This window comes from Gorilla gorilla, chromosome 9 (genome assembly GCF_029281585.2).
Source record: "Gorilla gorilla gorilla isolate KB3781 chromosome 9, NHGRI_mGorGor1-v2.1_pri, whole genome shotgun sequence".
Taxonomy (NCBI): Eukaryota; Metazoa; Chordata; class Mammalia; order Primates; family Hominidae; genus Gorilla; species Gorilla gorilla.
The window spans coordinates 27243356-27270061 of NC_073233.2; the positions used below are offsets into that span (position 1 = coordinate 27243356).

Below are 26706 nucleotides of genomic sequence, written 5' to 3' on the forward strand. Positions count from 1 at the left end.
GGGGGTATCATGAGGTTGAAATGAGGGCCTACATGTAGATGTGTGCTGTAACTTTCAGTGTGTTTTATGAATATCAGGCACAAGGAAAGGTGAAGATGAAGTAATCCTAGCAGTTTTTGCTTTGAACTTTTGAGTATTGTTCTCTTTCTCAGGGAGGCAGTTAATTTATATAAGGCTTTTGGTGATTTCCTGGTCTGATTAACAGCACAAGGTGAACCGTGCCTTGCTCTCAAGTTGAATTTACATGTGGCCTGTGTCAGCAGGAGCTCTGGCAGGCATGAAGGAGTGGAGGAGAAGGTGATTTACAGATAGAGTACAAACATAAACTGATCACAGGTGGGGTGAAGGGATGTGTGCCCTTGCTGGAGAACAGAGTTGGGTACTTGTGTTTTGCCTGCACAGGACATATCTCCATCTTTAAATTCTGTGGATCTGTTTCATAAAATTTGAAGCTCACAGTAAGGGCCTCATTCAAGCCCATTAGACTAACCTCTTTGGGCAGGGTTTCATGACTCCCAGGCTATATTGGTGTAGCCTTAGTGTGAAGATCAATGGATGTGTTTTTCTTTAATTTTTAAAAATTATGTAAGGTGCAAAGTATTTAAAGATACACAATACCCATTGCCCTGCCCTTAATCCTATTGCACAGAAGTGGTCATTATTAGCAGTTTTATTTCTGTTCTTCAGATTTTTTCTTTGCATACACAAACACGTTTTTTTCCTCCATAATGATATAGCATTGTACATATTATTCTTCAACTTGCGTTTTCATTTAACAGAATATCAGCCTGATTCACTATTGATCTGCAGTGGGAACATATTCAGGAGGAATGAGGCTGCTTTGTTTCTTGCAGGGTAGCCTGGGACTGCTTTGTCCCTTGGTAGTGTGTGGAGCAGTACTCACCTGCAAGCCTCTAGCCTCCTGCTTTGGGCTACAATACATCTCTCTTTCCTGTCACACACAGCAGTGACTATAGAAACAGGGCAGGGAGCCAAGAGCCCCTGCCCTTGAATCAGCATGTCCTGTCTCAGCTGCATAGCTAGGTGAGACCACGGCAATTATCCTGCACTGAGATGGGAGTGACAAGATTGAACTGGGTTTGTGATGAGGGTCACGTGCTCTGAGCAGGGTCATAATGCTAAATCTTATTTTGTGTGGCTGAAATGGAGCTAGTGCTGGCCAGGGTTAGACATCAGGTGAACACAATGAGAGACAGTGTAGTTTAGTGGTTACGAGCATGAGCTTTTGGAGTTGGGCAGAACTGAATTTCAAGTCTGGCTCTGCCACTAGATGTGCTACCCTTGCCAAGTTACTTAGCTTTTCTAAGTCTCAATCATAAGATGGGGACAGAGTACCTCCCTCAAGTGATTGTGAGAATTAAATGTGACAGTGCATTTAGATCAAATAGGACACTCCTGGTTGCTAATAACAGTGGCTGAAACTATAAGGATATATATTGTTTACTTTAGAAGTTTAGATAAAGCCGTGCCTGGGATGAGTCAGTAGCTCAGAAGTGACATGCAGGAGGGACACCCTATGTGTCCTTTGATTCTGCCTCCCTTGGCATTGTTTCTAGATGCTTTTCTCTGGAAAATTAGCACTGTGTCTGGTAAGTAAGTGTTTAATATGTGCCATCATGATGATTCGGATGCTAAATCTGACTATGATTCTTTCTCATCTGAGAAAAGCAGAAGTGAACTGAAGGACAAAATAACCAGTATCTGGTTATTCAAGAGTCATTTTTTTTAAAGCAATTTTAGTTCTGTTTTGGCATAGCAAAATTGAACAGGAAGTACGGAGAGTTTCCATATACCCCCTGTCACTACACACGCACAAGCTTCCCTTTCTGTCAACATCAAAGCACAAGAGTGGTACTTTGTTACAACTGATGAATCTACTATGACACATTATTACCACCCAAAGTCCATAATTTACATTAGGGTTCATTCTTGGTATTGTACATTTGTGGGTTTTAACAAAGGTATCGTGTCATCTATACAGCATCATAGTAACGTACAGAATAGTTTCACTGCCCTGAAAATCTTTTGAGCTGCTGCTTTTTTTTTTTTTATTGATCATTCTTGGGTGTTTCTCGCAGAGGGGGATTTGGCAGGGTCATAGGACAATAGTGGAGGGAAGGTCAGCAGATAAACAAGTGAACAAAGGTCTCTGGCTTTCCTAGGCAGAGGACCCTGGCCTTCCGCAGTGTTTGTGTCCCTGGGTACTTGAGATTAGGGAGTGGCGATGACTCTCAACAAGCATGCTGCCTTCAAGCATCTGTTCAACAAAGCACATCTTGCACCGCCCTTAATCCATTTAACCCTGAGTGGACACAGCACATGTTTCAGAGCGCACAGGGTTGGGGGTAAGTTCATAGATCAACAGCATCCCAAGGCAGAAGAATTTTTCTTAGTACAGAACGAATTGAAGTCTCCCATGTCTACTTCTTTCTACACAGACACAGCAACAATCTGATTTCTCTATCTTTTGCCCACCTTTCCCCCTTTTCTATTCCACCAAAACCGCCATCGTCATCATGGCCCGTTCTCAATGAGCTGTTGGGTACACCTCCCAGACGGGGTGGTGGCTGGGCAGAGGGGCTCCTCACTTCCCAGAAGGGGCGGCCAGGCAGAGGCGCCCCCCACCTCCCGGAAGGGGTGGCGGCTGGGCGGAGGCGCCCCCCACCTCCCTCCCGGACGGGGCGGCTGGCCGGGCCCGGGCTGACCCCCCACCTCCCTCCCGGATGTGGCGGCTGGCCGAGCGGGGGCTGACCCTCCACCTCCCTCCCGGGCGGGGCGGCTGGCCGGTCGGGGGCTGGCCCCCCACCTCCCTCCCGGATGGGGTGGCTGGCCGGTCGGGGGCTGGCCCCCCACCTCCCTCCCGGATGGGGCGGCTGCTGGGCGGAGACGCTCCTCACTTCCCGGACGGGGCGGCTGGCCAGGTGGGGGCTGGCCCCCCATCTCCTTCCCGGCCGGGGAGGCTGGCTGGGCGGGGGCTGTCCCCCACCTCCCTCCCAGACGGGGTGGCTGCCGGGCGGAGACGCTCCTCACTTCCCAGACGGGGTGGCTGCCGGGCGGAGACGCTCCTCACTTCCCAGACGAGGTGGCTGCCGGGCGGAGGGGCTCCTCACTTCTCAGATGGGGAGGCTGCTGGGCGGAGGGGCTCCTCACTTCCCAGACGGGGTGGCTGCCGGGCGGAGGGGCTCCTCACTTCTCAGATGGGGCGGCTGGGCAGAGACGCTCCTCACCTCCCAGATGGGGTCGCGGCCGGGCAGAGGCACTCCTCACATCCCAGACGGGGCGGCGGGGCAGAGGCGCTCCCCACATCTCAGACGATGGGCGGCTGGGCAGAGACGCTCCTCACTTCTTAGACGGGATGGCGGCCGGGAAGAGGCGCTCCTCACCTCCCAGACTGGGCAGCCGGGCAGAGGGGCTCCTCACATCCCAGACGATGGGCGGCCAGGCAGAGACGCTCCTCACTTCCCAGATGGGGTGGCAGCTGGGCAGAGGCTGTAATCTCGGCACTCTGGGAGGCCAAGGCAGGCAGTTGGGAGGTGGAGGTTGTAGCAAGCCGAGATCACGCCACTGCACTCCAGCCTGGACAACATTGAGCACTGAGTGAACGAGACTCCGTCTGCAATCCCGGCACCTCGGGAGGCCGAAGCTTGTGGATCACTCGCGGTTAGGAGCTGGAGACCAGCCCGCCAACACAGCAAAACCCCGTCTCCACCAAAAAAATATGAAAACCGGTCAGGCGTGGCGGCGCGCGCCTGCAATCGCAGGCACTCGGCAGGCTGAGGCAGGAGAATCAGGCAGGGAGGCTGCAGTGAGCCGAGTTGGCAGCAGCACAGCCCAGCCTCGGCTGGGCATCAGAGGGAGACCGTGGAAAGAGAGGGAGAGGGAGACTGTGGGGAGAGGGAGAGCGAGAGGAAGAGGGAGAGGGAGACGGAGAGAATTTTTTTATTTCAAGAGTCATTTTTTAACAATTAAAAAAATTTTTTAAATCAACAGAAAATTGTATATATTTATTGTGTAGAGCAGGCTGTTTGAAATATATATACATTGTGGAATGGTTAGAACTAGCTAATTAACAGATGCATTCTCTCACATAGTAATAAATTTTGTGGTAAGAACACAACATCTCTTCTCTTTGCATTTTTCGAAGAGTACAAGGTACTTCATTAATTCTAGTCACCATGCCATACTATAGATCTTGTCAACTTATTCCTACAGTCTAACTGTAATTATATATCCTTTGACCGACATCTCCTTATCATTTTGATACATGGCTGTTCCTGCCATCAGGGCATCTTCAAAAGACCCAGGGCCTTGATCAAAGAGGGGAAAGAGTATGAGTGGGTCTGAGAGGCCAGAGTGTCTCCTGCCTCCATAGGCCATCGTCCCAGTTGGCAGGGGTCAATCTTGTTGGCCTTCACTTTGGGAAACCTGGCCTCTACCTGTCTGCCTGTTGCTGCTGCCTTCTCAAAGGCCCTTTCAACACAGGTCTTCCTTATACATAAAGGGCCATGGCAGGCCCAGCTAAGCCAGAGCCTGATTGCAGCTTTTACCCAAGCCTGACTTCACACTTACTTTTATCTCCTGATCCTGTCAGCTCTTGACTTTTTAGTTCACCAATCCCTAGATTTTGATACTGACTCAGTTTGGCAACTTGCTTGGATTCCTTCCCTGTTTACTGACTTCAGAACTTCCTGGCTCCTCCTGCCAGTCCTCCTGTACAACATCCTCATTGGCAGGACAGCCCTTCCTGACCTCAGGGGAGATTCTGACCTTTGCTTTACTAGTCTCCTTGACCTTGACTTTTTGATACACACTGATATTTTTATTTTCCTGCCCTCCTTTAACTGCAAGTTGGATCCATGACAGTTTTGGGGGGTTGCTCTGGACCTCTCTGGAGTTAGAGCTATGCAGCAGTGGAAATCTCTATCTGCAGTTGAGCTTAAGGCTTCACTTGCAGGAGCTCTGAAATCTAGATTTCAGATTCTAGAGATGAAAACGAATACAACTTTTGCAGGATCCATGAAGCTGTTAAATGCACAAATTATATGACTGAGGCTTGCTGTAAAGCTCATTCCTGCTAAACACCACGTGAAAAAGGTGACCCAGTATTTGTAAGATGAAAAATCACTAGGATTAACCAAAATGTCACCTCCTTCAAAAGAGGGTGTGCTCAGGTATCACCTGCAATAATCCCTCAAGTGGGAGGCCGGGTGGGATGCTGGAAAAGCCTTGGAGTCTGAGCTGAGTATCTTCTATTGGCTTCTTGGGAAACATTCTCTCCCCTCCCTTCACTCTACTGTGTCTGAGCAGGCTGACCTGCATGGGCTGCATCTGTGGGCTTCTTTGCCATCTGGATATTTTTGAATTTTATTAGGAAGAACAGGCAGGGGAAGGGAGGAGGAGAAGGTATCTATTCCCCTGTCTTCTTCACTGTGGGGTCACCTTGGGCTGGCTCTGACCTTTGACTGAAAGCCACAGGCCCTATTAGGTGGTTCTTTTTGGCTTCCTTGCTCTTTTATGCCAGAAAGGGAAGAGCTTTTCCCATCTTCGTTTTACACACTGTGAGGTGCCACCATCCCTCACAGTTTATGTACTCCTTGCCTGTACTTCTGTAAACAATGCCTTTTAATCTATTATTCTCTTTGCAAATGACCAAAGTACAGTATACTGGCTTTCCCACCAGGACCCTGACTGTTACAGATCCTAAGTCAGAAACCCTGGCTCACTCTCTGGCTTCACCACTTCCTAGCTGTGTGCTCTTGGGTGTATTTCTTAACTCCCTTGAATCTTGGGTTTCTTTTCAGTAAAATGGGGATGGCAGTCATTCTTGCTTCTGTCTATACCACCCTCCTGCCCCCTGCCTTCAAGGAAGGAGACAAAGAGTGTACAAATGTTATGTAAACTGTAATGTACTGTGCACAAAGGAGGCGTTACCATCTCTGTGATGCGCGAGGAGCTTGAAGTGGGAATTGGGGAAAGCAGAAGGCTTTGAGGCTACAGCATTCAGGTCTCCAGATGGGACTCTGCAGCCTCACCTGCTCCTCAGCACAGACAATGAGAAGCACATCTGGCAGGAGAACAGGACCTAACAAAATACCCTCCAAAGCTGAGGCCACAGGACCGCCTGTTCCATTCACCTTAGCCCACAGGTCCAACTCATCTGGCAAACAGATGAGAGCTCCTCTAATTACAGACAAATTATGTAGGGATGACATTAGCCTCTGGTAAGATGGACTCTCTGGTAAGGCCTTTGGAAAATAAAGTTATGTGGTCCAAAAGGAGGAAGCTGTCAAAATGGTGCTGAGAAACAGATGAAAAGGCCAATTTCTGGCCTTTTGTTTTTCAACATTCACAGAATACAGTATTGGCAAGAGTAAATCCTGTTATTTGTGTCTGGATAATCTGACACTTGTTGCTAAAAGGAAATGGCCATGGCATTTATATTGGAAATTTCCTTGGAAGGCCTTGTGCATGAGCTTCTGGAGGGAGGTGGCACCCCCTCTAGCAGATCACTCTTTATCACGTCAATCACCTCATCTTTTATTGTCTTTGAAGGACTATTCATTGTGTAAAATTATCTTGATCAGTTACCTGTTTACAATTTTATGATGTCTCTCATTCTTTCCTACCTGTAACCCTTGCCTCCAATAAGGAAATCAGCTCCTCGAACTTATTTTAATGCTGAGTTCCAAGCACTTGGCTAAATGCCTGGCACAGAGTGGGCATTCAACAATATTTGTTGAATGAATAAATGAGGGAAGGATTACTATGCATAGCTGGCTATGTTGGGCACAAGACAGAATTCTGGGTCTTTAAGGAGCTCACATCTAACGTCTAATATCTTTCCACAACTTTGGGGCAATGGACATAAACCCACAACTCCAAGACATTAAATACTCAGGGCCCTAAAAGAAGCATAGGCACAGATCAACTGTTACAGGATTAGAAAATGGGAGACTTGACTTCCAGTGGAAATGAGGGGAAAGTAGAATGAACAGAGGTTTAAGAGAAAGGCTGTGTTTATATTCAGATCCCTAATTTCTCAATGGTTTCCTTTTGCTTAAGTTATTTGGGCCACAGTTTTCTCATTAAAAAAAAGATGATGATTGACTCTACGTCATGGGTTTAACTGAAGTAATGCATGGAAAGCAGTTGGGCACATAGTAAGCAGTCAGCAAATGTTAATTATTATTATTGTTAGCAGCAGTAGTAGGATAAGGAGGAGGAGAAAGAGGAGGAAACATTTATGAAGGAAAATTCAGTGAATCCTGGCCAGTGGATGAGAAGACTTGGGTTCTAGCTTTTGTCTTGCTATTCAACTCTGTGGTGATGTTTGAAAGAACTTCCATTTTCTGGGCATCATTTGCAAAATGAGGAGTTTGAACTTGCTGATCTCTGGGTATCCTCAAGTTATTATTAGTTTGCATAGAGTTGGGCTTGAAGGATGCATAGTATTTGTGTTTAAGAGCGTACGGTGTGCATATGGAGGAATAACTTTCCTTCTTATTTTTATTTGTTTCTGCCTGTGCCAAAAGGTTATTTAATTAAGAGAAAATAATCACATGTCTCTTGAGATCCTTCTACTCCAGTACCTGCACTCTTTGGATACAGAGGAGCAACCAATCAAATATTCGTTGGTTGCTTGGCTGACTTATTCGGTTGGATATTAGAATTAGAAAGAGTCTCAAATTTCCATTTTTAAAATTTCTAAATTGTGAATGAGACATTTATTTATTTTACCCTCACTCATATATACTTAGGTAAACACAGAGAAATAGAGGGAGGGTGGAAGAGAAGAAAGAGGATGTCGAAAAGGACCGAATAATATTTATCAGTTGTTTACAGTGTGTCAGGGGTTTACGTATAGCATCTCATTTGACCTTCAGAACAATCCTGTGTGATGTGAGAGCAGATGTTTTTAAGGCATCTTCATTTCCATTTTGACTTTGAGACAGTGGGATCAGGGAGGTTTAACCTGTTTAAGGTCCCAGAAGCAGGAGGCATGTTATAGGTGGGATTGAAACCCAGACCTCCATGACTCCCAAGCCGTCATATTCTCACGTGCTAAGTGAAATAAGCCAGTCACAAAAGGACAAATATTATAAGATTTCATCTATATGAAATATCTAGAATAGGAGCATTCATAGGGACAGAAAGTAAATTAGAGGTTTTCAAGTGCTGGGGAGAGGGTGAATGGAAAGTTATTGCTTAATGGTTATAGAGTTTCTGTTTGGGATGATAAAAAGTTAAGGAAATAGATAGTGGTGATAATTGCATAACATTGTGAATGTAATTAATGTTACTGAATTGTACAATTAAAAATGGTTAAATGGTAATTTTTTGTTATAAGCATCACAATTTAAAAAATTAATGTTATATATCAAAAACATTGAAATATGTAGCTTAAATGGGTGAATTGTACATGAATTATATGAATGAGTAAATGAAATAATTATATTTCGATAAAGCTATTAAAAATTGCAATGCAAGAAAATAAAACCCGAATATACATATTGAGTAGGTCCGTTATAAATCTGGGAAAATCAATCTGTAAAATAAACTCTGAGATGTATCCTCGTAAAAGTATTAAATTTTATATAAAAGAGAAGAAATTTCATGATCTTAAGGCAAAAAGACCTCACAAAGGAAAAAAATTCAGGTTGCCATCAGACATTTTGACAGCAATGTACAAAACAAGGCAAAAGTAGCATTTTCAAGAAAACTGGAGGAAAGATTGAGTGGGAAGCAGTTCCCTGTTTGACAGCTGAGTTAAGTGCTGGTGTATTATATAGCCAGTGAAGTGCTAGGAAGGTGTCTGGAACCAAGGGTCCGGCGGTTGGAAGCAAAAGAGTATATGAAACTTTTGGGAATTGCAAATAATTAACAATTCCGTTTCTGTAAAGTGAAGTGGAGAGGCTCATAAGGCCTTAGATTTCATCAAGTAGTTCATTTATTCATTCGTTTACTTAACTGATGTTTCTTGAGTGTGTTAGTATTAAGTGCCTAGTAATGCCCAGTCAGTTACATGTTACTGAGAGAGAGAGCGTGTTGTTTATGATATCTATAGAAAGGGATGAGGAGAGGTTAAAGAGACTAGGGGAATGTGCATAGAAATTTTCATTTATGCATGGAAATGTACTATGGCATTTACTTGAGTAATTCTTCGGCTATTCCAAACATCCTCTTTCGAATGAAAATTTGCATTTCAACCTTTTCATCAACCTAGTATTCAAAGTGCTGATGGACAATTAATCTATGTAAGAGGCAGAGACAACTGAGCCAGTTCATCCATTTGATCAACAATATACAGTTGTAGGGAGATGGCTGTGTACAGGAACTGATCAGATGGATACAATTTGAGTGCATAAGTGCAAAAATAAGTGAAATGAAAACTATTCTTGAGCATATATTTTGTGACATGAGCTACTTTAGGTACTGGGGATGCCAAGGCAAATAAGAGCTGGTTTCTGCTTTTCAGTTGCCCTAAATCTATAAAATGCTGATTACATCACAGGGTGTAAGTAAGGTAAGTACCAGGTATGGTGAGAAGAACAGAATTCTTATCTTTATGTGTACTGCTGAGTGGTCATGCCAAGACTTATCATAGTGCTTCATCTGAGTTTAGAATTGCTTGCCTTACAGCGTATCTTCCTGCATACTTTTGTGTTAGTTAGGATGCTCTAGTTGTAAGTAACAGAAATCAACTTGAATACCTTGAGCAAAGAAGGTGAGGTTACTAAAAGGTTACCAGATTATCTCATGGAAGGGACATAAGGAAAAGGATGTAGCTGGATCAATGGAAGGATGTGGAAAATCAGTAAGCATTCTGGTGACTCAGTATCACTTCACTTATGCCCATTTATGTTTGTATTGGTGACATTTTCAAAGCAGTTACTGTTCATGGCCTCATTGAGCCTCAACATAAATAGGTAAGTAGGGCAGGCATCATTCTCTTTATGTAAGAGGTAAGGAAATAATCCAGGAAAAGGAAATGATTTGTCTAAGGCTACATCCCAAGTTCAGTGGTTAAGTCCAGAATTTAGAATAGAGGTCTCTAACTCTTGGGTTTATTCTTTACCCATTAGTTTTCTTCAAAACTTTGTCTCACTACTATGCAGTTTTTTTCCTTCTTCGAATTCTCTCACCTTTTTAATTGTTATTTTATCATTCATTTGGTCTTGGAAATTAAAGGAGTCACCTGTGTGTCTTTAATAATAGGCTTATTTGAGACATCTCTGGCAACTATCTTTAATTTATATCCTGTAACCTGAACATGAAGGGGCCACCAAGAAAGGAGATAATTAAAGAGAGGATAGGAGATCTCAGTCATCTCAGTGATTTTCTTATTATCATCCGTGAAGTACCTTACCGGACATGGGCCATTATAGTTTAAATGATGAGTCGGAGTTTGAAAAGGATTTGGAACTTCATCAGACACTTTCCGAGCTTGTAGCCCATTGTTTTCCAAACTTCAATTTTTCTTCCACAATGAACAATAACTTTTTGATTAAACAGCTGGCAGTTACTATTGAATGCCTCACATTTAATAACAAAAGTCTTCCTTCAGAACAGGAAATTTTATCTAAATTGCTTTGCTCTTCTTCCATGATTACGAACTTCTAAAGTCTGACAGGACTGATAGCTGGAAAAAATAAAAATTTCTTTCAAGAAGATGATGATTACTTTTTAAAAGAAAGAGCCCGAAACTAAATGAATAATTCAGTGTGCTTGCTACAAAGCAGAAGTCAAGGCACACAAGTTGTTCTCTCTGTAAACATTATTAAAAAACAATCAAGTTTGTATTGGCACATTTATATTGGGAAGATTGTAGACAGCAGCTGAGAGAAAGAGGAAAAAAAGCACCGCTTGGTAGTTAGGGACCTTCTTCACTTTTTGTTTTTGTTCTTAATAGAAGTAGCTACCATTATTCAGCTAATACTGTGCTATGCCCTTAATATATTAATTAATTAGTACTCCAACCTCAATCCCTTCCTGCCCTCCTGCTAGTACTTCCCTTTGACTGAAACCAAGTGGAACCAAAAGGAGAGGAACTTTTGATACAGGTCAGTCTCCTGTGGCCCAAAGCCAGGCAAAGAGGGGTGGAGAGTGTATCTGGCTGGGACACATGGAGAATGTTCAGCTCGCCTTAATTTTATAATAAATAAAGTTATTTGTTTTGCTGTTCATCTGCCCTATAATGCAGTCTCTAAGAGGACAGGGATATAATATTATTTTCAAAATAAATTTACTGGTGCCTGCCTATATATTATCTATCTGTGTATCTATCTATCTAATCTATCTAATCTGGCTATTCATCCATCATCCAAACAACTATTATTAATGGGCATAGTCAGGAGAACTCTTTCATTTCTTTATAATGCTTTGCAAAATGGTGGGACACTGCAGGAATTTTTCTTTTATTTCTACTACTTTCTCATTTTTTTTTTATTCATGTAGAAAAACCTCTAGAAACTGTCCTGCAGAGGAAAATCCCCTCCCTATGCCTCTTACTTTGCCTCGGAGATGCTTTAAGAAGAGGCCCGGCCGGGTGCGGTGGCTCACGCCTGTAATCCCAGCACTTTGGGAGGCCGAGGCGGGCAGATCACGAGGTCAGCAGATCAAAACCATCCTGGCTAACATGGTGAAACCCCGTCTCTACTAAAAATACAAAAAGTTATCCGGGCGTGGTGGCAGGCGCCTGTAGTCCCAGCTACTCAGGAGGCTGAGGTGGGAGAATGGCATGAACCTGGGAGGCGGAGCTTGCAGTGAGCCAAGATCGTGCCACTGCATTCCAACCTGGGCGACAGAGGAAGACTCTGTCTCAGAAAAAAAAAAAAAAAAGAAGAGGCCCAACTACTTCCATCATAGGCTTGCTTGGCTGTAGTGGAGCTATATCCTGTGGCTGGGGCAGGAGCTCCCAGCCAAGCCTGACTCTGCTGCTCAAGGGCAGATAATGCCAAATGAGTCCTCTATCAGAGATTTTTTTTTGGAGACATGGTCTCACTCTGTTGCCTAGGCTGGAGTGCAGTGGCACAATCTGGGCTCACTGTAGCCTCAACCTCCCTGGGCTCAGGTGATTCTCTCGCTCCCACCTCAGCCTCCTGGGTTACTGGGACCACAGGTACATGCCACCGTGCCTAGCTAATTTTTATATTTCTTGTAGGGATGGTGTTTTGCCATGTTGCTCAGGCTGGTCTAGAATTCCTGGGCTCAAGTGATCTGCCCACCTTGGCATCCCAAAGTGCTGGGATTACAGGTATGAGCCACATGGGGCCAGGCTGGCACCTATAAGTCTGATTTCGTGAGGGGCCTATGAATTTGTATTTTTGAAAAGCTTATGAGGCTATCCTACTGCCTAGTAAAGCTTGGGAATTGCCAAGAGACCTTTGGTGGTTTCCAAAGTCCTGAAAAAGTCAGAAAGTCAAAAAATACTAATCCCTGCTTGAATGTGGAGATGCCAGTGTTTGAGGTGTGTGTGTGTGTGTGTGTGTGTAGTCTATGCTGTACAAAGACTTCATGGAGAAGGGAGCAAAATAGTTCCTGTGTTCCTTACCATAACTGCTAGTCCCTGATATATTTTGTATGGGTTGTTTGGGAATGGTCAATCATCAGGCCTTTAGAGAGACATTCATTTGCTCTGGGAAGCTTTAAACTATTACATGAGGATATCACACATGCTCACTGAATGACAGATGGCTTTTGGATTCTTACATATTAATATAACAAGTAGCAGATAGTGGTTGGATCAGAAGACCTTCAATGTCCTTTCCAACCCTGAGAGTCCTGGTGACCAATGTCTGTTTTATGTGAGCAGCAGGCTTTTGATTTATTATCACTGGAAACTAACACCTAAATCTTCATCTAGGTGAATAATAATATGGGTTTGCACTAAATTATCACCCACTTGTGAGCATCAGCAAGTATTTTGGAGGCAGCCAGCCTGGGGTATAATTGAACACTAGGAGCAGCACATTTTGCTCTGAACCTCTGGAAAAGATGGGACCGACGACTGTGGCCTTGATGTAACCTCAATGGCGCCATCTAGGGAGTGATTTCACAGGTTAATGCTCCCCTCTCTTCCTATAAGATTGTGGCTTTTAAGCACCTCTTTTATAGAAATTGTGAAGCAAACACTAGATACTATGTTCTAACCAGTTGAGCCAAGTGGCTTCAATGAGGGTTTTGGTATTTTGTCTGAAAATATTTCAAACTAAAATGTCTTTTTAGATTATTCTGTGAAGATAAAGGCATTGATCTCACCTAAAAACATTAATAATGTTCCGTTTATGAAAAGCATTTTAGACTTTACAAAGTACTTTTACAGAGCAGATGATCTGTTTTGTGCTTACGGAAAATCCTGTGTGGTAGATGTTGTTATTAAAGGTTTACGGATGAAGAAACAAAGGACTTAGAGAGGTTTAGTAACTTGTCCCAAGTCACAAAACATGAAAGTAAAGGTAAGACACAAATGGGAATTTTCTGGCTCTAGTCTGATGATCTTTCCCTGGCTGATGCTGTTTGTGTAACCCACTGGTTGAATATTTGACTTTTTTTTTTTTTTTGAGACAGGGTCTCACTCTGTTGCCCAGGCTGGAGTCCAGCGGTGCAGTCACAGCTCACTGCAGCCTCGACCCCCCAGGCTCAAGGGATCTTCCTGTTTCAGCCTCTCCAGTAGCTTGAGCTATAGGCACACACCACCATGCCCAGCTAACTTTTTTATTTTTTGTAGAGATGTGGGTCTTTCTATGTTACCCAGGCTGGTCTTGAACTCCTGGGTTCGAGCAGTCCTCCCTCCTTGGCCTCCCAAAGTGCTGGGATTGCAGGCATGAGCCATTGAACCCGGTCTGAGTTTAGATCTTTTTATTGAGACAGAGTTTCCCTCTTGTTGCCCAGGCTGGAGTGCAGTGGCACGATCACGGCTCACTGCAACCTCCGCCTCCTGGGTTTAAGCGATTCTCCTGCCTCAGACTCCCGAGTAGCTGGGATTACAGGCACATGCCAACACACCCAGCTAATTTTTGTATTTTTAGTAGAGTCGAGGTTTCATCATATTGATCAGGCTGGTCTTGAACTCCTGACCTCAGGTGATCCACCCACCGCAGCCTCCCAAAGCGGTGGGATTACAGGTATGAGCCACCTCGCCCGGCCTAGACTTTTTAATAGCAGAATTAATTGAGGGTTTTAAGCCAGTGTGGCATGGCAGACGTTTACACCTGGATTTGAATTTAGAATTCACCATTTACTGAATAGCATTAGTCAAGTCATTTCATCTCTGTGAACATCTGTCAATTGAGTATAGCAATGCTTGTCTTTTAGGGTTATTGAATGGATTATAAAGTCTGTAAACTTTTGGCCTATAGGAGGTGCTCACTCAAAGGCAGCTCTTATAAATTTTGAGACAGTGCCTCTCCATCTCTCTGAGTTTGAGGCTAATTGTCCTTCATCATCTGCTGAAACACCCTTCAGAGACTGGAAGTTCACTGCCTTCCAGGAGTGCCCCTTCCCTCTGTATACTATAGTTCTGACTGCTAGAAAATTTTCTCTATCTTGAGCTCAAAGTGCCTCCTTATAGCTTCCACCTGTTGGTATCAATTTTCCCTCTTGGTGCTGCACAGAGCAAGTTCAATTCCTCTTCTACACGACGGTCCTCCAAATATTTGAAGACCGTATTATGGCCTCCCTAATCTTTACTTCTTCGGACAGAACATCTCTGTTCCTTCAACTGCTCATCACTTGATTTGTCTCACAATGCCCTCACAATCTTTTCTGATTCCTTCTGAAGTATGTCTGTTTATTATCTGAGAAGTTCCTAGAACTAAATGCGATTATCTCTGGACAGATTGACTCAGAATAAAATGAGATAATTACTTTCTTCTCATGGTACACTTTAAGATCACAACATCCTTTTTGACAGCTGATCTTAGCTCACTGTTGACCAAAAAGGTGTTTATTTTATTTTATTTTATTTTAATTTTTTTAATATGTATTTCTGTTTACCCTTAGATCTCACATTCTGTTTTTAAGCAGCATATTTACCCTAACTTTGGACCTTTTTCATTTTTCCATGTGAAATTTCATCTGATTTGGCCCTAATTCCTGCCTATTAATATCTCTTTTAATCCTGATGGTATTGTGGTAAATCTGTCATGATTGAAACCATCACACCAGCTTCAAATTTTCCAGCATGTTTAAGAAGCCTATATTCTAGCCAGGTATAGTAGCATGCACCTATAGTCCCAGCTACTTGAGAGGCTGACGTGGGAGAATTGCTTGAACCCAAGAGTTTGAGACCCTGTCTCTTTGCATGCCTATATCAAAACATCTCATGTATCCCATAGATATATACACCTACTAAGTACTCACAAAAATTTTAAAAAATTAAAAATAAACAATGAAGCATGCTTTCTATTATTTTGTCAAATCACAGACACAAATACTAGTGAGGACAGACTTATATGATCTGGTTATTTGACCCTGGTACATAATCACAATCATCTCAGAATGATATCTGGATCGTGAATTTTAAGCAGAGAGAAGGGTTGGTAAGAAGTAGTGAAAGAGTGATATTAAGGACATAAAATATGGTTAAGAAGAAAAAGCACCCTTATTATCATTAGAGATCCAGATGAGGAGAGAAAAAGAAAACAGTGAAATTCAGTTGCTGGGCAAGAAAAAGCATGAACGTGACAAGGGTTTCCTGAGGGGATGAAGCAGGTCACACGCAGGCTTGATCTCTGAGAAGGCCTCTCTCCTCTCTGTGGAGGGTGTTGACACCCTGCTCTCAAACCCCCTCCCACAGTGTTTGCTGATCTCATTTGAACACTTCTGACTTCTCATTTATCACAGCAAAGGCATCTCCTTGCAGACTTCAACTTTGTGCCTTCTCTTTTTTGTTTGCATTTGTATTTACAGACAGTTGTTAAGGAACCTGCTGAGCCTTATTATAGCCCTTCTTCCCATGCTCTGTGTGGATTTAGCTTGGAATTCAATCCTTACCTGTTGGGGGCATACTGTATTCATCCCCGTAGTCTCTCTTCCCATTACAGTCTGTGTTTTCTGATATAATGCCTGAGGCGCATTTTTCAATTTTGTCATTTTCTGAGTGTCATCTGGATTTGTTAAACAGATTGGCAGGAGGAGACTACAGAGTTCCTCTTTGGGCCATTCCTTTCATGTCCTTCTGGTTTCAGCCCTGTGTGCTGTGTGTTCCATGTGAGCAGTTAATTAACAACATCCAGGCAGCCTAATATGGAATTCAACAGATAGTTCATCGCCGGGCGCGGTGGCTCATGCCTGTAATCCCAGCACTTTGGGAGGCCGAGGCGGCGGATCTCGAGGTCAGGAGATTGAGACCATCCTGGCTAACACGGTGAAACCCTGTCTCTACTAAAAATACAAAAAATTAGCTGGGCGCAGTGGCGGGTGCCTGTAGTCCCAGCTACTCGGGAGGCTGAGGCAGGAGAATGGCGTGAACCCGGAAGGCAGAGCTTGCAGAGAGCCAAGATCACGCCACTGCACTACAGCCTGGGGGGCAGAGGGAGACTCCATCTCAAAAACAAAACAAAACAAAACAAACAAAGAAAAAACCCAGATAGCTCATCAGTGTATACAATTGGCAAAACCCCCTGTCACAGTCAGTAAACTTTGAGGACCTGCTCTGAAGAGTATAACAACCTATGGACTGAATGCTGAATATTTGTTGGTGTCAAAAATAATGCTGATGACATCATGACTTTTGCTTTTCTAGTGGGGCTCAAGAAAGTTACAATTCTCACATTTTTCTTATGAGGCTAAGAGGGGAAAGGGTCTGTTACGTCCCCTTAGCATAAGGCCAAAAGAGGGGCTTAGCTTCATGTGCAAGGTCACCCATTACCATATTGGGCAGGGAAAAAGGGATGCGAATGAACTTATGTTCTGTAAAGGAAAATTTCTCCAAGGAGCACCTTGATATTCACTAATGCCAGCTAAAAGGCAGTAAAGATGAGGCTCTGTATAACTAAGGAAGGTCATTCCAACTTTTCTCTTCAGCAAGAGCATGAGAGCTTCTCTTCAATTCTTGGCAAAGCCCAAGATAAATCTCTTCATTTACTGTCTCATTTGGGCTTCATATTGTCTTATTGAACAGTGGCATAATACATGTCAATTCACATGATTTACATTGGAAATTTATTCTTTTATATAATTAGGAAAGGTACTGTGGAGTCCCTTCAAAAACCTTCCTTTATCCAGGTAAATAAAAATCCAATATTTCTTCATAAGTAGTGTTGTTGAACCACCACACTGCTTTGTGTTTAGCTCTGAGGATTTTATCTGTTAATGAGAAAATCAAGTTCTTCACAGAATATAGACTAGTCTTTTAAGCAGACAGTACACTTGTTAGGGAGAGTGTTTTAAACCAAAGTCATGAATTAAGAGAGGTTACACCTTGGGAAGAAAATTCCTAATGTGAGCCCTTGATTCAATGACTGACTTGGACAAGGAGTGTGGCAGTTACTCTTTGCCTTGTCCTCTCAAGCAGGTTTTATATTGGACTAGATGTTTAATTTTACATGATATTATATTAGAAATGAGATACTTACACTTTAAAATATTGATCGATACTAATGGCATGCAAAATTCCTATAATTCTCCCCGTACAGCTTAATAGGTAGCACCTTGTAAAGGCTCAAGTGAATACAAAGCCTGAGACTCATGTCTAATGGGAAGTGGGTGTTCTTCAGCCCAAAGAAAGGGTAAATTTTTGATGGTTGGAGAGTAAATGCGTTGTTGGCATCTGATAACCTATAGGAATGTGATACATTTAGACTGATTACAACATAATCAGATTAAGCAGTAAATCATGTGCTTTTCAAAAAAGATGCCATTTGGGCGGGGCACGGTGGCTCACACCTGTAATCCCAGCACTTTGGGAGGCTGAGGCGGGTGGATCACGAGGTCAGGAGATCGAGACCATCCTGGCTAACACGGTGAAACTCCATCTCTACTAAAAATACAAAAAATTAGCTGGGCATGGTGGTGGGCGCCTGTAGTCCCAGCTACTCGGGAGGCTGAGGCAGGAAATGGCGTGAACCCGCGAGGTGGAGCTTGCAGTGAGCCGAGATCGCACCACTGCACTTCAGCCTGGGGGACAGAGAGAGACCCCGTCTCAAAAAAAAAAAAAAAAAAAAAGATGCCATTTGATCTAATTAATTTTCAAGTTGTTGACTGCTTTTCCTGCTCTTTCTGAAATACATCTCTCTGGTTTCTCTGTTAGTGAGTTGTCTGCCTGATAGATTCAAATTTGCTATCTCTGTCTCTTTTCTGGGTGAGAGACAGTGAGAGGAGTTTATCTTGTTCTTTCTTTTGTGCTTCTTGTATAAGTCTCAAAAGGTATTGATGGTGGAGGAGGACACTTGAAAAGTGTTATTACATTTCACTCATTTTCATTGACTTCATGGATCTCATGATTATCAGCATAATGTAAAGTGTCACATTTGACTTTTTCTCAGGATTAGTAATTTTTTCAAATTGCCCATCATAAAGCTTTGCCATAGTAGGACTTTTATAGCTATCTGACTGTAGTTCTCCTATTCTGAATAGAGTCAGGGAACTTTCATTCATTTATTCATTCAGTATATGAATTTGGCTAGGTTCTCTTCCAGATAGTAGAAATGCTGACTTGAAAAAGACAGACGAGGCTCCTTCTCTTAAGGTGCTTGCAGTGTGCTGGGTAAAACAAGCTAAGTGATGGAGACTGACCAGGTGGTTAGGAGTTACTTTATATAGGGTGCTTAGGGAGGGTGTCTAGTGCGGGAGATGTCTAAACAGGTACAGGAATGCTGTGGTCAGTGTTCCATTTCCTCCAGACCCAGAAGATAGTTGGTGGTAGCAGCAGTGAGGAAGTACACACACAACTTCAGGATGGATATGATGGGCCCAAGGGTACTAGGAAAGCTATTTCCTCCTTCCTTAGCCAGGTGATCTAGGAAGGCAGGCCAAGCCACTACCAGAGTCTTGAAGACCCCTGTGGGTCATGGAAGCTACCGTGTCACATGCTGAAGAGCTGAGGAATGCGTCTGAATGGATCGTCCAAATGGGGAGGTTCTGAGAGACCAGGAAATAACCAACATATAGGGTGGTTAGAATGTATAAAAATAATATATAAAGAAAGAATGTATAATGTAAGGGTAGTCCTGGATGAGAACTTAAAAATAGGGCCTCTGCTTACTGCTGTTTTCATTTTCCCAGAAACGTTTTTCATAAATTGGCTAAATCCAATTAAATGTCCCAAATTGACTAGGGAAAATGCTTACTACCGGACTGGGTGAAAGCGTTAAGAGTAGTGTGCTGCCGTATTTTACTCAGAAAAGCTAATTGATGCCCAGGTGTGTGTGTGGGTGTCAGGTGGTGCGGGGGTTTGGTGATAGTGTGTTTAAGCACACAATCTTATAAAATGTTTCTTCCATCTCTTCCTGTTGCCTGAGCCTATTTCCAATCTTATGTGAGTTTATGATTAACTTTCCACAAAAATAAAACTTTTATAAATGTCAAAGAATTACATTTTTGGAAGAATGTAAAAGAAATAAGATATTTACTTAGAATTTTGAGTAATTTACATAGAAAAGTTTATGATTTATGGCCAAAAAGAGTTAAAGAAAGCTGAAGAAAATGATACTTTAAAACAACAATAATAAAAATACTGAAGTTTTAGGATTCATAGAAAGTATACTTTATCGAAAAATTGTTTTAATGCAAAGTTTAGTATCTAAATAGATCATCAGTTTTCTCCATAATATCAGATTAAACAGCAACAGAAATGAATTTTTTTCTGTTACATATTAGCTTGTTCTAGCTTTAAAGTTTATAAAGGGAAAAAAGAAACCTAAGACTTAAATTTTGATAATTGTCGAAATGTATGGCAAAAATAGACAATGAGTTCTTGCATTGTAACATTGAAATATCAAACCCTTAAATTCCCTGTCACAGTGATGTCATTTCTTTTAACTGTAAATTCAAAGCATAAGTAAGCATCTAAGATATTGAGACTTCCCATCTCAGTGGGTCCATTTGGTGAGAGCTACAGCAAGTAGGCTGGACTGGGTCACATGACCTGTGCAGCTCCACATTCTTAGGTACCCATGAGACTTACACAACGTCAGCACAGACTAAGTGCCAAGGGCATGTAATGTATTTTGTTTAATCCTCGTGACAATCCATACAGTCAACAGTAATATCCTTATTTTTTAAATGAGGAAATTGAAATACAGAGAAATTAAATTACTTGCTTAAAGTCATACATTTAGTAGACTGCGGAACTGCAATACGAACCCAAACATATTTAATCCCAAATTTATGTTGTTTTTGCTACACCACACTATCTAAGATACTTCTTGGCTTTGTGGGTGTGAAAAAGGCAACAGTAACCTTTCTATTTTTCAGTGTGGTATATTTTTTAGGGTAAATTATACTAGCCACAACTTCAGAATATCCTCTCCATCTCAGTGGCTTAAAATAGTTGAATTTTATTTCTCATTTAAATAGAGTCCAGTTGGGTGTGTCTAGTTGACAAGTGGCCTTTGATGTCATCCTTTAGGGATTCAAGATTCTCGGTCTTGTAGCTCTGTCCACCCCTTAGCCCTCAGAGTTTTCTCCAGGCAGCTGAAAGGGAGAAAGAGAAAAGAGATAAAGGGAAAGAGACAGCGTGGAAGACACCTGAGGTAGTTTTTAAATTATTTTTTGGTGGGGTGGAGGGGCAGGCTTAGAAGTGGGGCACAACCTTTCCACTTCCATTCCATAGCCACACTCAACTTCAAGGGAGGCTGGGAAGTGTAGTAGAGCTGTGAATCTGGGAGGAAAACAAAGTGGGTTCCAGGAGAGCTGACCAGTCTTGCCTTCAAGCTTTGATACATGAACTTCTTTACCCTTTTCCTTCTGATAAGTAAGCCTAGTTAGGAATTTTACTTTATTTGAATGAGTTAGGTTTTCACGTTGCTCTATTAGGAAATAAAAAACCTGTCTGTGACAGCAGGACATCCCCGGATATATTAATCATGTCCTCTTTTGTTCAGTGTTGATTTAAAAGTTCTACCAAATTATTTACTGTTTTTGTTTTCCTGTATTTTAACTCTTTGATAAATAGTAGCTTGGATGGGGCTTTTGTGGCTGAAACTACCCTTCATTGCTTTTCTAGAGAGGCAGTAGGGCAAGGTGGTCAATAGTACAGACTGTAGGATCTGATTTCAAATCCCAGCAGTGTCACTCACAAGCTGCTTAACCAAGGACGAGTTATTTGACCTTGCTAAGCCAAGAACACCCACCTGAGGGTGTTGTTATGAGGATTTAGTAAATTAACATATTGAAGCCCTCAATACACAATGTTGGCACACATTAAGTGTTGTATAAGTGCTGGCTGTTATGTCTGCTCTTTCAGCTCCACTTTATTCTTCATTCAAAACTCAGTGTAGTGTCTCCTTTGGAAAGTTTTCTCTGACTATGGCAGGCAGAATTCTGTTTTTTTTTTTTTTTCCCCCTTTCTGCTTCCAGGAAACATTGAATTTAATGCATTGAATTATAAGGTGTGTCCATGCATGTGTCTGTCTCAGGCATTAGATCTAAAGACAAGAAATTGGCCATTCTAAATTTGCCTGTATGTATCCCCATAGCCAGCACAGCACAGCACAGTGTCATACACATTGTAGGCAATCAGCTATTTGCTGATGTGAAGGAAACCTTGTTAACCAGAGTACCCTATATATCAGAAAGCTCAGTTTCCTTACCACACCGGAGAGCAAGGAGTTCACTATATTAGCTTTGACTTTCATTTTAGTTGACTTGGGTGACGCCAGATTTAAGTGACAGATCACTGTGCCCTACCTGCCTTTTTACATGATCCAGTCCACCCAAACTGTCCCTCAGGGACCAGCAGCCTTTGTGCTAAGATTCTGATTTTACTTTGGCTGGCATGTATAGCTCCCCTTCTATAGGGGTACTTGTAGGAATGTGATAATTCAATTTCTTAGTTTGTGTTATCAACATTAGTCTGTGCCGTGCACCTTTCTTGTTTCATTTATTCACTTTTTTCTTGCCTCACCATTCCCACCAGGCCTGTGATAGGAAAATTCTGTGCGTATCCTTAGCTAATCGATAATATTGTTTTGCATGTGTGAATTTTTAGTTTACATACATTATGGACCTTGTTGGTTTTTTCTCTATTTTTTAAACTGTTAATATTAACATAACTTTAAGCTCACAGAAAACTTATAGTAGTGATACAAGGAACAATCATATTTGCCCAGATTCTGCATTATTTGGAAGGAAGAGAAAGCGTGTATTCATAGATGTGTATACTTATATATACAAACAGTATTGTTATTTTGAACCCTTTGAGAGTTAAGTTGTAACCATCATGACCCTCTACTCCTAAATACTTCAGTGCCTATTTCCTAAGAACAAGACTTTCACTTAAGTATATACTGCCCAGTTAGCAAAATCAGGAAATTGAGTATCAATAAAATACTATTACATAATTTACAGATCTTATTCAAATTTTCCCAATAATGTCCTTTATGGGATTATTTCCCCCTGCCCTAGCATCTAATCCAGGATCCCATCTTGCGTATAGCTTTTATGTCTTTTTAAAGTCTCTCTTTTAATCTCCAACTGTTGTTCAGCCTTTCTTTATTTTTCATGACATTGACATTTTAAAGACCACAAGCAGTTATTTTGTGGACTGTCTTTCAATTGAGGTTTATCTGATGTTTCTTCATGATTAGATTTCCTCCTCCCTCCTCAGCAAGTTTTCTTTTAAAAAAAAGAATACTGTTTTTAAACTCTCTTCATGTTGATACATCTGTATCCAGTTTGTTGATTCCACCTGCTGCACAGAATTCCCTAATGCAGACTGCCTCTTGGAACAGATTGTCAGGGCTGCCAGGAAGGCAGCATCCGGCAGAGCTTCCTTGGCATCAGGATGGTGTCTTTGTGGGGGCTGTATGACATGGGAAATGAGAACACCGCTTTGACACATGTGCCCTGGGTCACCCTGCTTTAGCTGGTGGTAGTGGGCCTCAGATGTTTGCTTCTTCAACTATTTCTAAGGCACACGGAGCTATTATGCTTTGCAAGATAAGGTAGGATAGGAAGTTAATCTCTTTGATTGTTTCTTCCTTCATTAATTCATGCATTTAATAAATATTGATTAAGGGCCTACTCTGCTCATTGGAGCTTATCTTCTAGCGTATTGAATACGTGAAATAAACTTTTGAATCGAAAGCTCGTCTAACTGTGACAGAGGCAAAGTTTTTAAAATTGAGGTTAAGGTAAATGGTTCAACCTTTTCAATTTATTAGTAAAATAGCCTTATAGAAATCATGCTTCTGCCTCGTCACCCAAATACAGTGATTTCCATTTCTCTCTGGCCTCTTTTGGTATTTACCAACATTGAACATCATTTGTGCCTCATTATCTCTATAGGGCATAAATAATTTTGCATTCCCTTTTTTCCAGTGAAAAATATTTTGTGTATACTTTCCCTTGTTTCATAGCTTGCATATTCATCACACTTAATGACTGTAGTAAATTCTTTCAAGCTGATCTATAACTTATGCATATCTCTTAAGTTGTAAATTTGCCTTGTGTCTAGTTTTTCCACTAATATTAGGAGAAAAAATTTTAAAGGAAGTGTGTATCATGTTCCTGTGTTAAGGCAGTTTTGACAAATAGTTTCGTCTAAAATCATTCATTCTAGGATACAGAAAAGGTTAGATTCCTGTAAAGAAAACACATTCTGTCTTTTTTTTAGGAAAACTTATTTTTTCCTGATTATGTTTTGAGTGTCCACTTATAACGGAAAGATAATTAGTAGAGAAAGACCTGATGTGCTTGGAGCTTTGCCAGCTGAAAACCTTGCATGTATTAGGAAACAGCGGGTTTCCAGTGGGGAATAGTAGAGTAATGGACTGTGCAGCTAAGATATAAGACTGCAGCGTGACAGCTCCCAACTGCAGCAGGCTCACAATCACTCACTTTCCTTGATACAAGTGGACAGTCTTTCAGTTCTTCTGCACTTTCCTTGTGAGAACCACCGGAGGAATACATCACCCTCTGGCAGGAGGCAGTCAGCTCCATCACAGCAGGGAGGACTGATGAGCTGTCTATACCTCTAGACACACCTAGGAATGATTCCGCAGCGGTTGCTCAGTCCTCAGCGAGGACTCAGGAAAGCAAGAAATGGACATAGTTCTCGTTTACAGATCACTGTGTTTCATCCCACCCAGAATCTTCTGAGCATCCAGTGCTGAGAGGTACTTGCCCGGGGTGAGGTGGAAGCTCGTGATCAGTGGGTGGTTGCAGGGACTATTTCTAAAGAGGGCACGAATAAAAAGATTTGTGACCAACTAACCGGACCTTGGTAGGGTGGAATAACTGAGACATTAATTGTTCGATAGGCTCTGTTAGAAACTTTAAAGATCCTAGGTAGGGCTCTGACCTCTTCTGTATTAGTTATGTGCCTGTATGGATCAGATGAGGATTTTCTTCATACATAGAAATTTTATCTTACTTTTCCTCCGTGAGAGTGGGACCTTGTGTGTCTGGTTTCTTGCTCTATTTTCTGTTGCTTAGTGTGGAGCTTAGAGCATAAAAAGTGTTCAATAAATATTTGTTGGTTGGACGATGACTTAAGCTGCATAGTTCTGTAGACTAAAAACATGATCATCTAGGCAGCTGCAATCTACTTGTTTAAAGGGTTCTCTCAGGTTACTGCAGAAATGAGTAGGAGCTAAAGAAACCGAAGTCGGAGAATAGCAGGGTGCAAAGGAAAGTACAGTGGCTTTAGAGCCAGGCAGATAAGAGTTCTTATCCCAACTCTACTACTCACTGCTGTCTTCACTTGGTTGACTCATTTATGATTCCTAAATCTGAGCTTTTGCACCTATAACATGCGTATCAAACCACTTTCCCCACAGAGTTTGTGGGCAGTTCATTGCTCAGAGTGGACACTCAAAAATGTCACCTTCTTCCTCCCTCCCCTGCCAAAAGGGAGACAAAAGCAGGAGGGGCCCAGATGATGTGTCCAAGTGTTAGATCTCTACATTCATGTTATCCGTCATGTAAAGTGTGCCACATATTGGCTTCTCTTCATACAGCAGCTAATGGCATGCATACTTCAAACAGCATAAGCACCTTTTGGTTCTGCTTTGAGCCTCTCTATTAGTAACTGTGTTCTTTGCCTTTACAGGATTTATGAGCGTGTGATAGACCCTCCAGATACCAACCTTCCCCCAGGAATCAATTTATGGCTTGGCCAGCGCAACCAAAAGCATGGCTTATTCAAAGTAAGCACTAACGTTCTTTTTATTGAAGTATATGTATAGGCGATGCTCAGTTTTCTGTGTTATTGGAGACGTGTTTATAATTACATTAGTGGGAACGGCATGGAATAATAGCTACTAATGTTTATTGAACACTCACTTTGTGACACATGCTTTTCTATGTGCTTGACACGAATAAACTGGTTTACTTGTCACAGTAATTTGTGAAGTAGGTGCTTTGAAACCAGGCAGAGAATTAAGTGACTTGCCCAAGGTTATCCAGTTCACTCTGCTGCCAGGGATGGATGATCCAGAATGCAAGTGATCCTCAAAATGTTGACCTCCCAATTCTGAAAGATTTAGGATAATCTTTAAACTGGTTTCCCTTCTCAGATTATATGTTAATTCAGTTTAGAGTAGATGTCTAGATATGAAAAATACATCTCTGCTTCCTTGAGCTTTGGTTTAATTGCATTACTGGGAACAGAAAACCAAATACTGCATATTCTCACTTATAAGTGGGAGCTAAACACTGAATACACATGGACACAAAGATGGGAGCAGTAGACACTGTGGACTACTAGAGGTGGGAGGGAGAGAGGGAGCCATGGGCTGAAAAACTATTTGGTACCATGCTCACTACCTGAGTGACTGGACCATCCATACCCTAAACCTCAACATCATGCAGTATACCCATGTAACAAACCTGCGTGTGTACCCCCTACATCCAAAATTTTTTAAAAAATAACTGCATTATTATACTTCACAGAAACATAAGGATACAGTGATAAAATAAATTAAAAAACTTAAAAATACCGTGAAATTTTAAGACAGTCTTGTTCTTTGAAAGAATGACACACTTTTGCTTCTGGCAATATGGCAGACTAGATATTCTAAAAATCCTTCTGCTTCAAAATGCCTATAATGCTCGATAAAATACCACAAAAATATTTTAAAATTCAGCATTGTACTTATACGAAAGGAATTCCCTGGGGACCAAATATATGGAGGGGAGAGAAAGCCAGAGGAGTGTCAGTATCGGGAACTTAGAGCCTTAGGTTCCTTCCTTCTTATTTTTAAAAAATTAAGGTGTAATTCCACATGTTCTCACTCACAGGTGGGAGTTGAACAATGAGAACATATGGACACAGGGTGGGGAACATCATACACTGGGGCTGGGGGAGAGATAGCATTAGGAGAAATAACTAATGTAAATGAGGGGTTGATGGGTGCAGCAAACCAACATGGCACATGTATACCAAGGTAACAAACCTGCACGTTGTGCACATGTACCCTAGAACTTAAAGCATAATAAAAAAAATACAAAAAAAAAGTAAGATGTAATTTACATACAGGAAAATTCATTCCATTTAATGTACAGTGTCACAAGTTTTGGAAA

At 41.9% G+C, this 26706-nt stretch overlaps 1 protein-coding gene and 1 long non-coding RNA gene across 3 annotated transcripts in view; one reads left to right on the top strand and one right to left on the bottom strand.

The window, feature by feature from the left end:
- NELL1 (neural EGFL like 1) overlaps window positions 1–26706 on the top strand; it is a 914558-nt gene that overhangs the window by 194590 nt on the left and 693262 nt on the right. For both annotated transcript variants that reach the window (XM_019037681.4, XM_019037682.4), the window contains exon 5: window positions 25235–25331. In XM_019037681.4, the coding sequence (XP_018893226.3) occupies window positions 25235–25331 (97 nt within the window). The remainder of the gene's footprint in view (window positions 1–25234; window positions 25332–26706) is intronic.
- LOC129525312 (uncharacterized) overlaps window positions 20499–26706 on the bottom strand; it is a 46203-nt gene continuing 39995 nt past the window's right edge. Inside the window, exons 3-4 of the long non-coding RNA XR_008669530.2 lie at window positions 25468–25657; window positions 20499–20655 (exon numbers count right to left, since the gene is read on the bottom strand). This is a non-coding gene — a long non-coding RNA (uncharacterized lncRNA). The remainder of the gene's footprint in view (window positions 20656–25467; window positions 25658–26706) is intronic.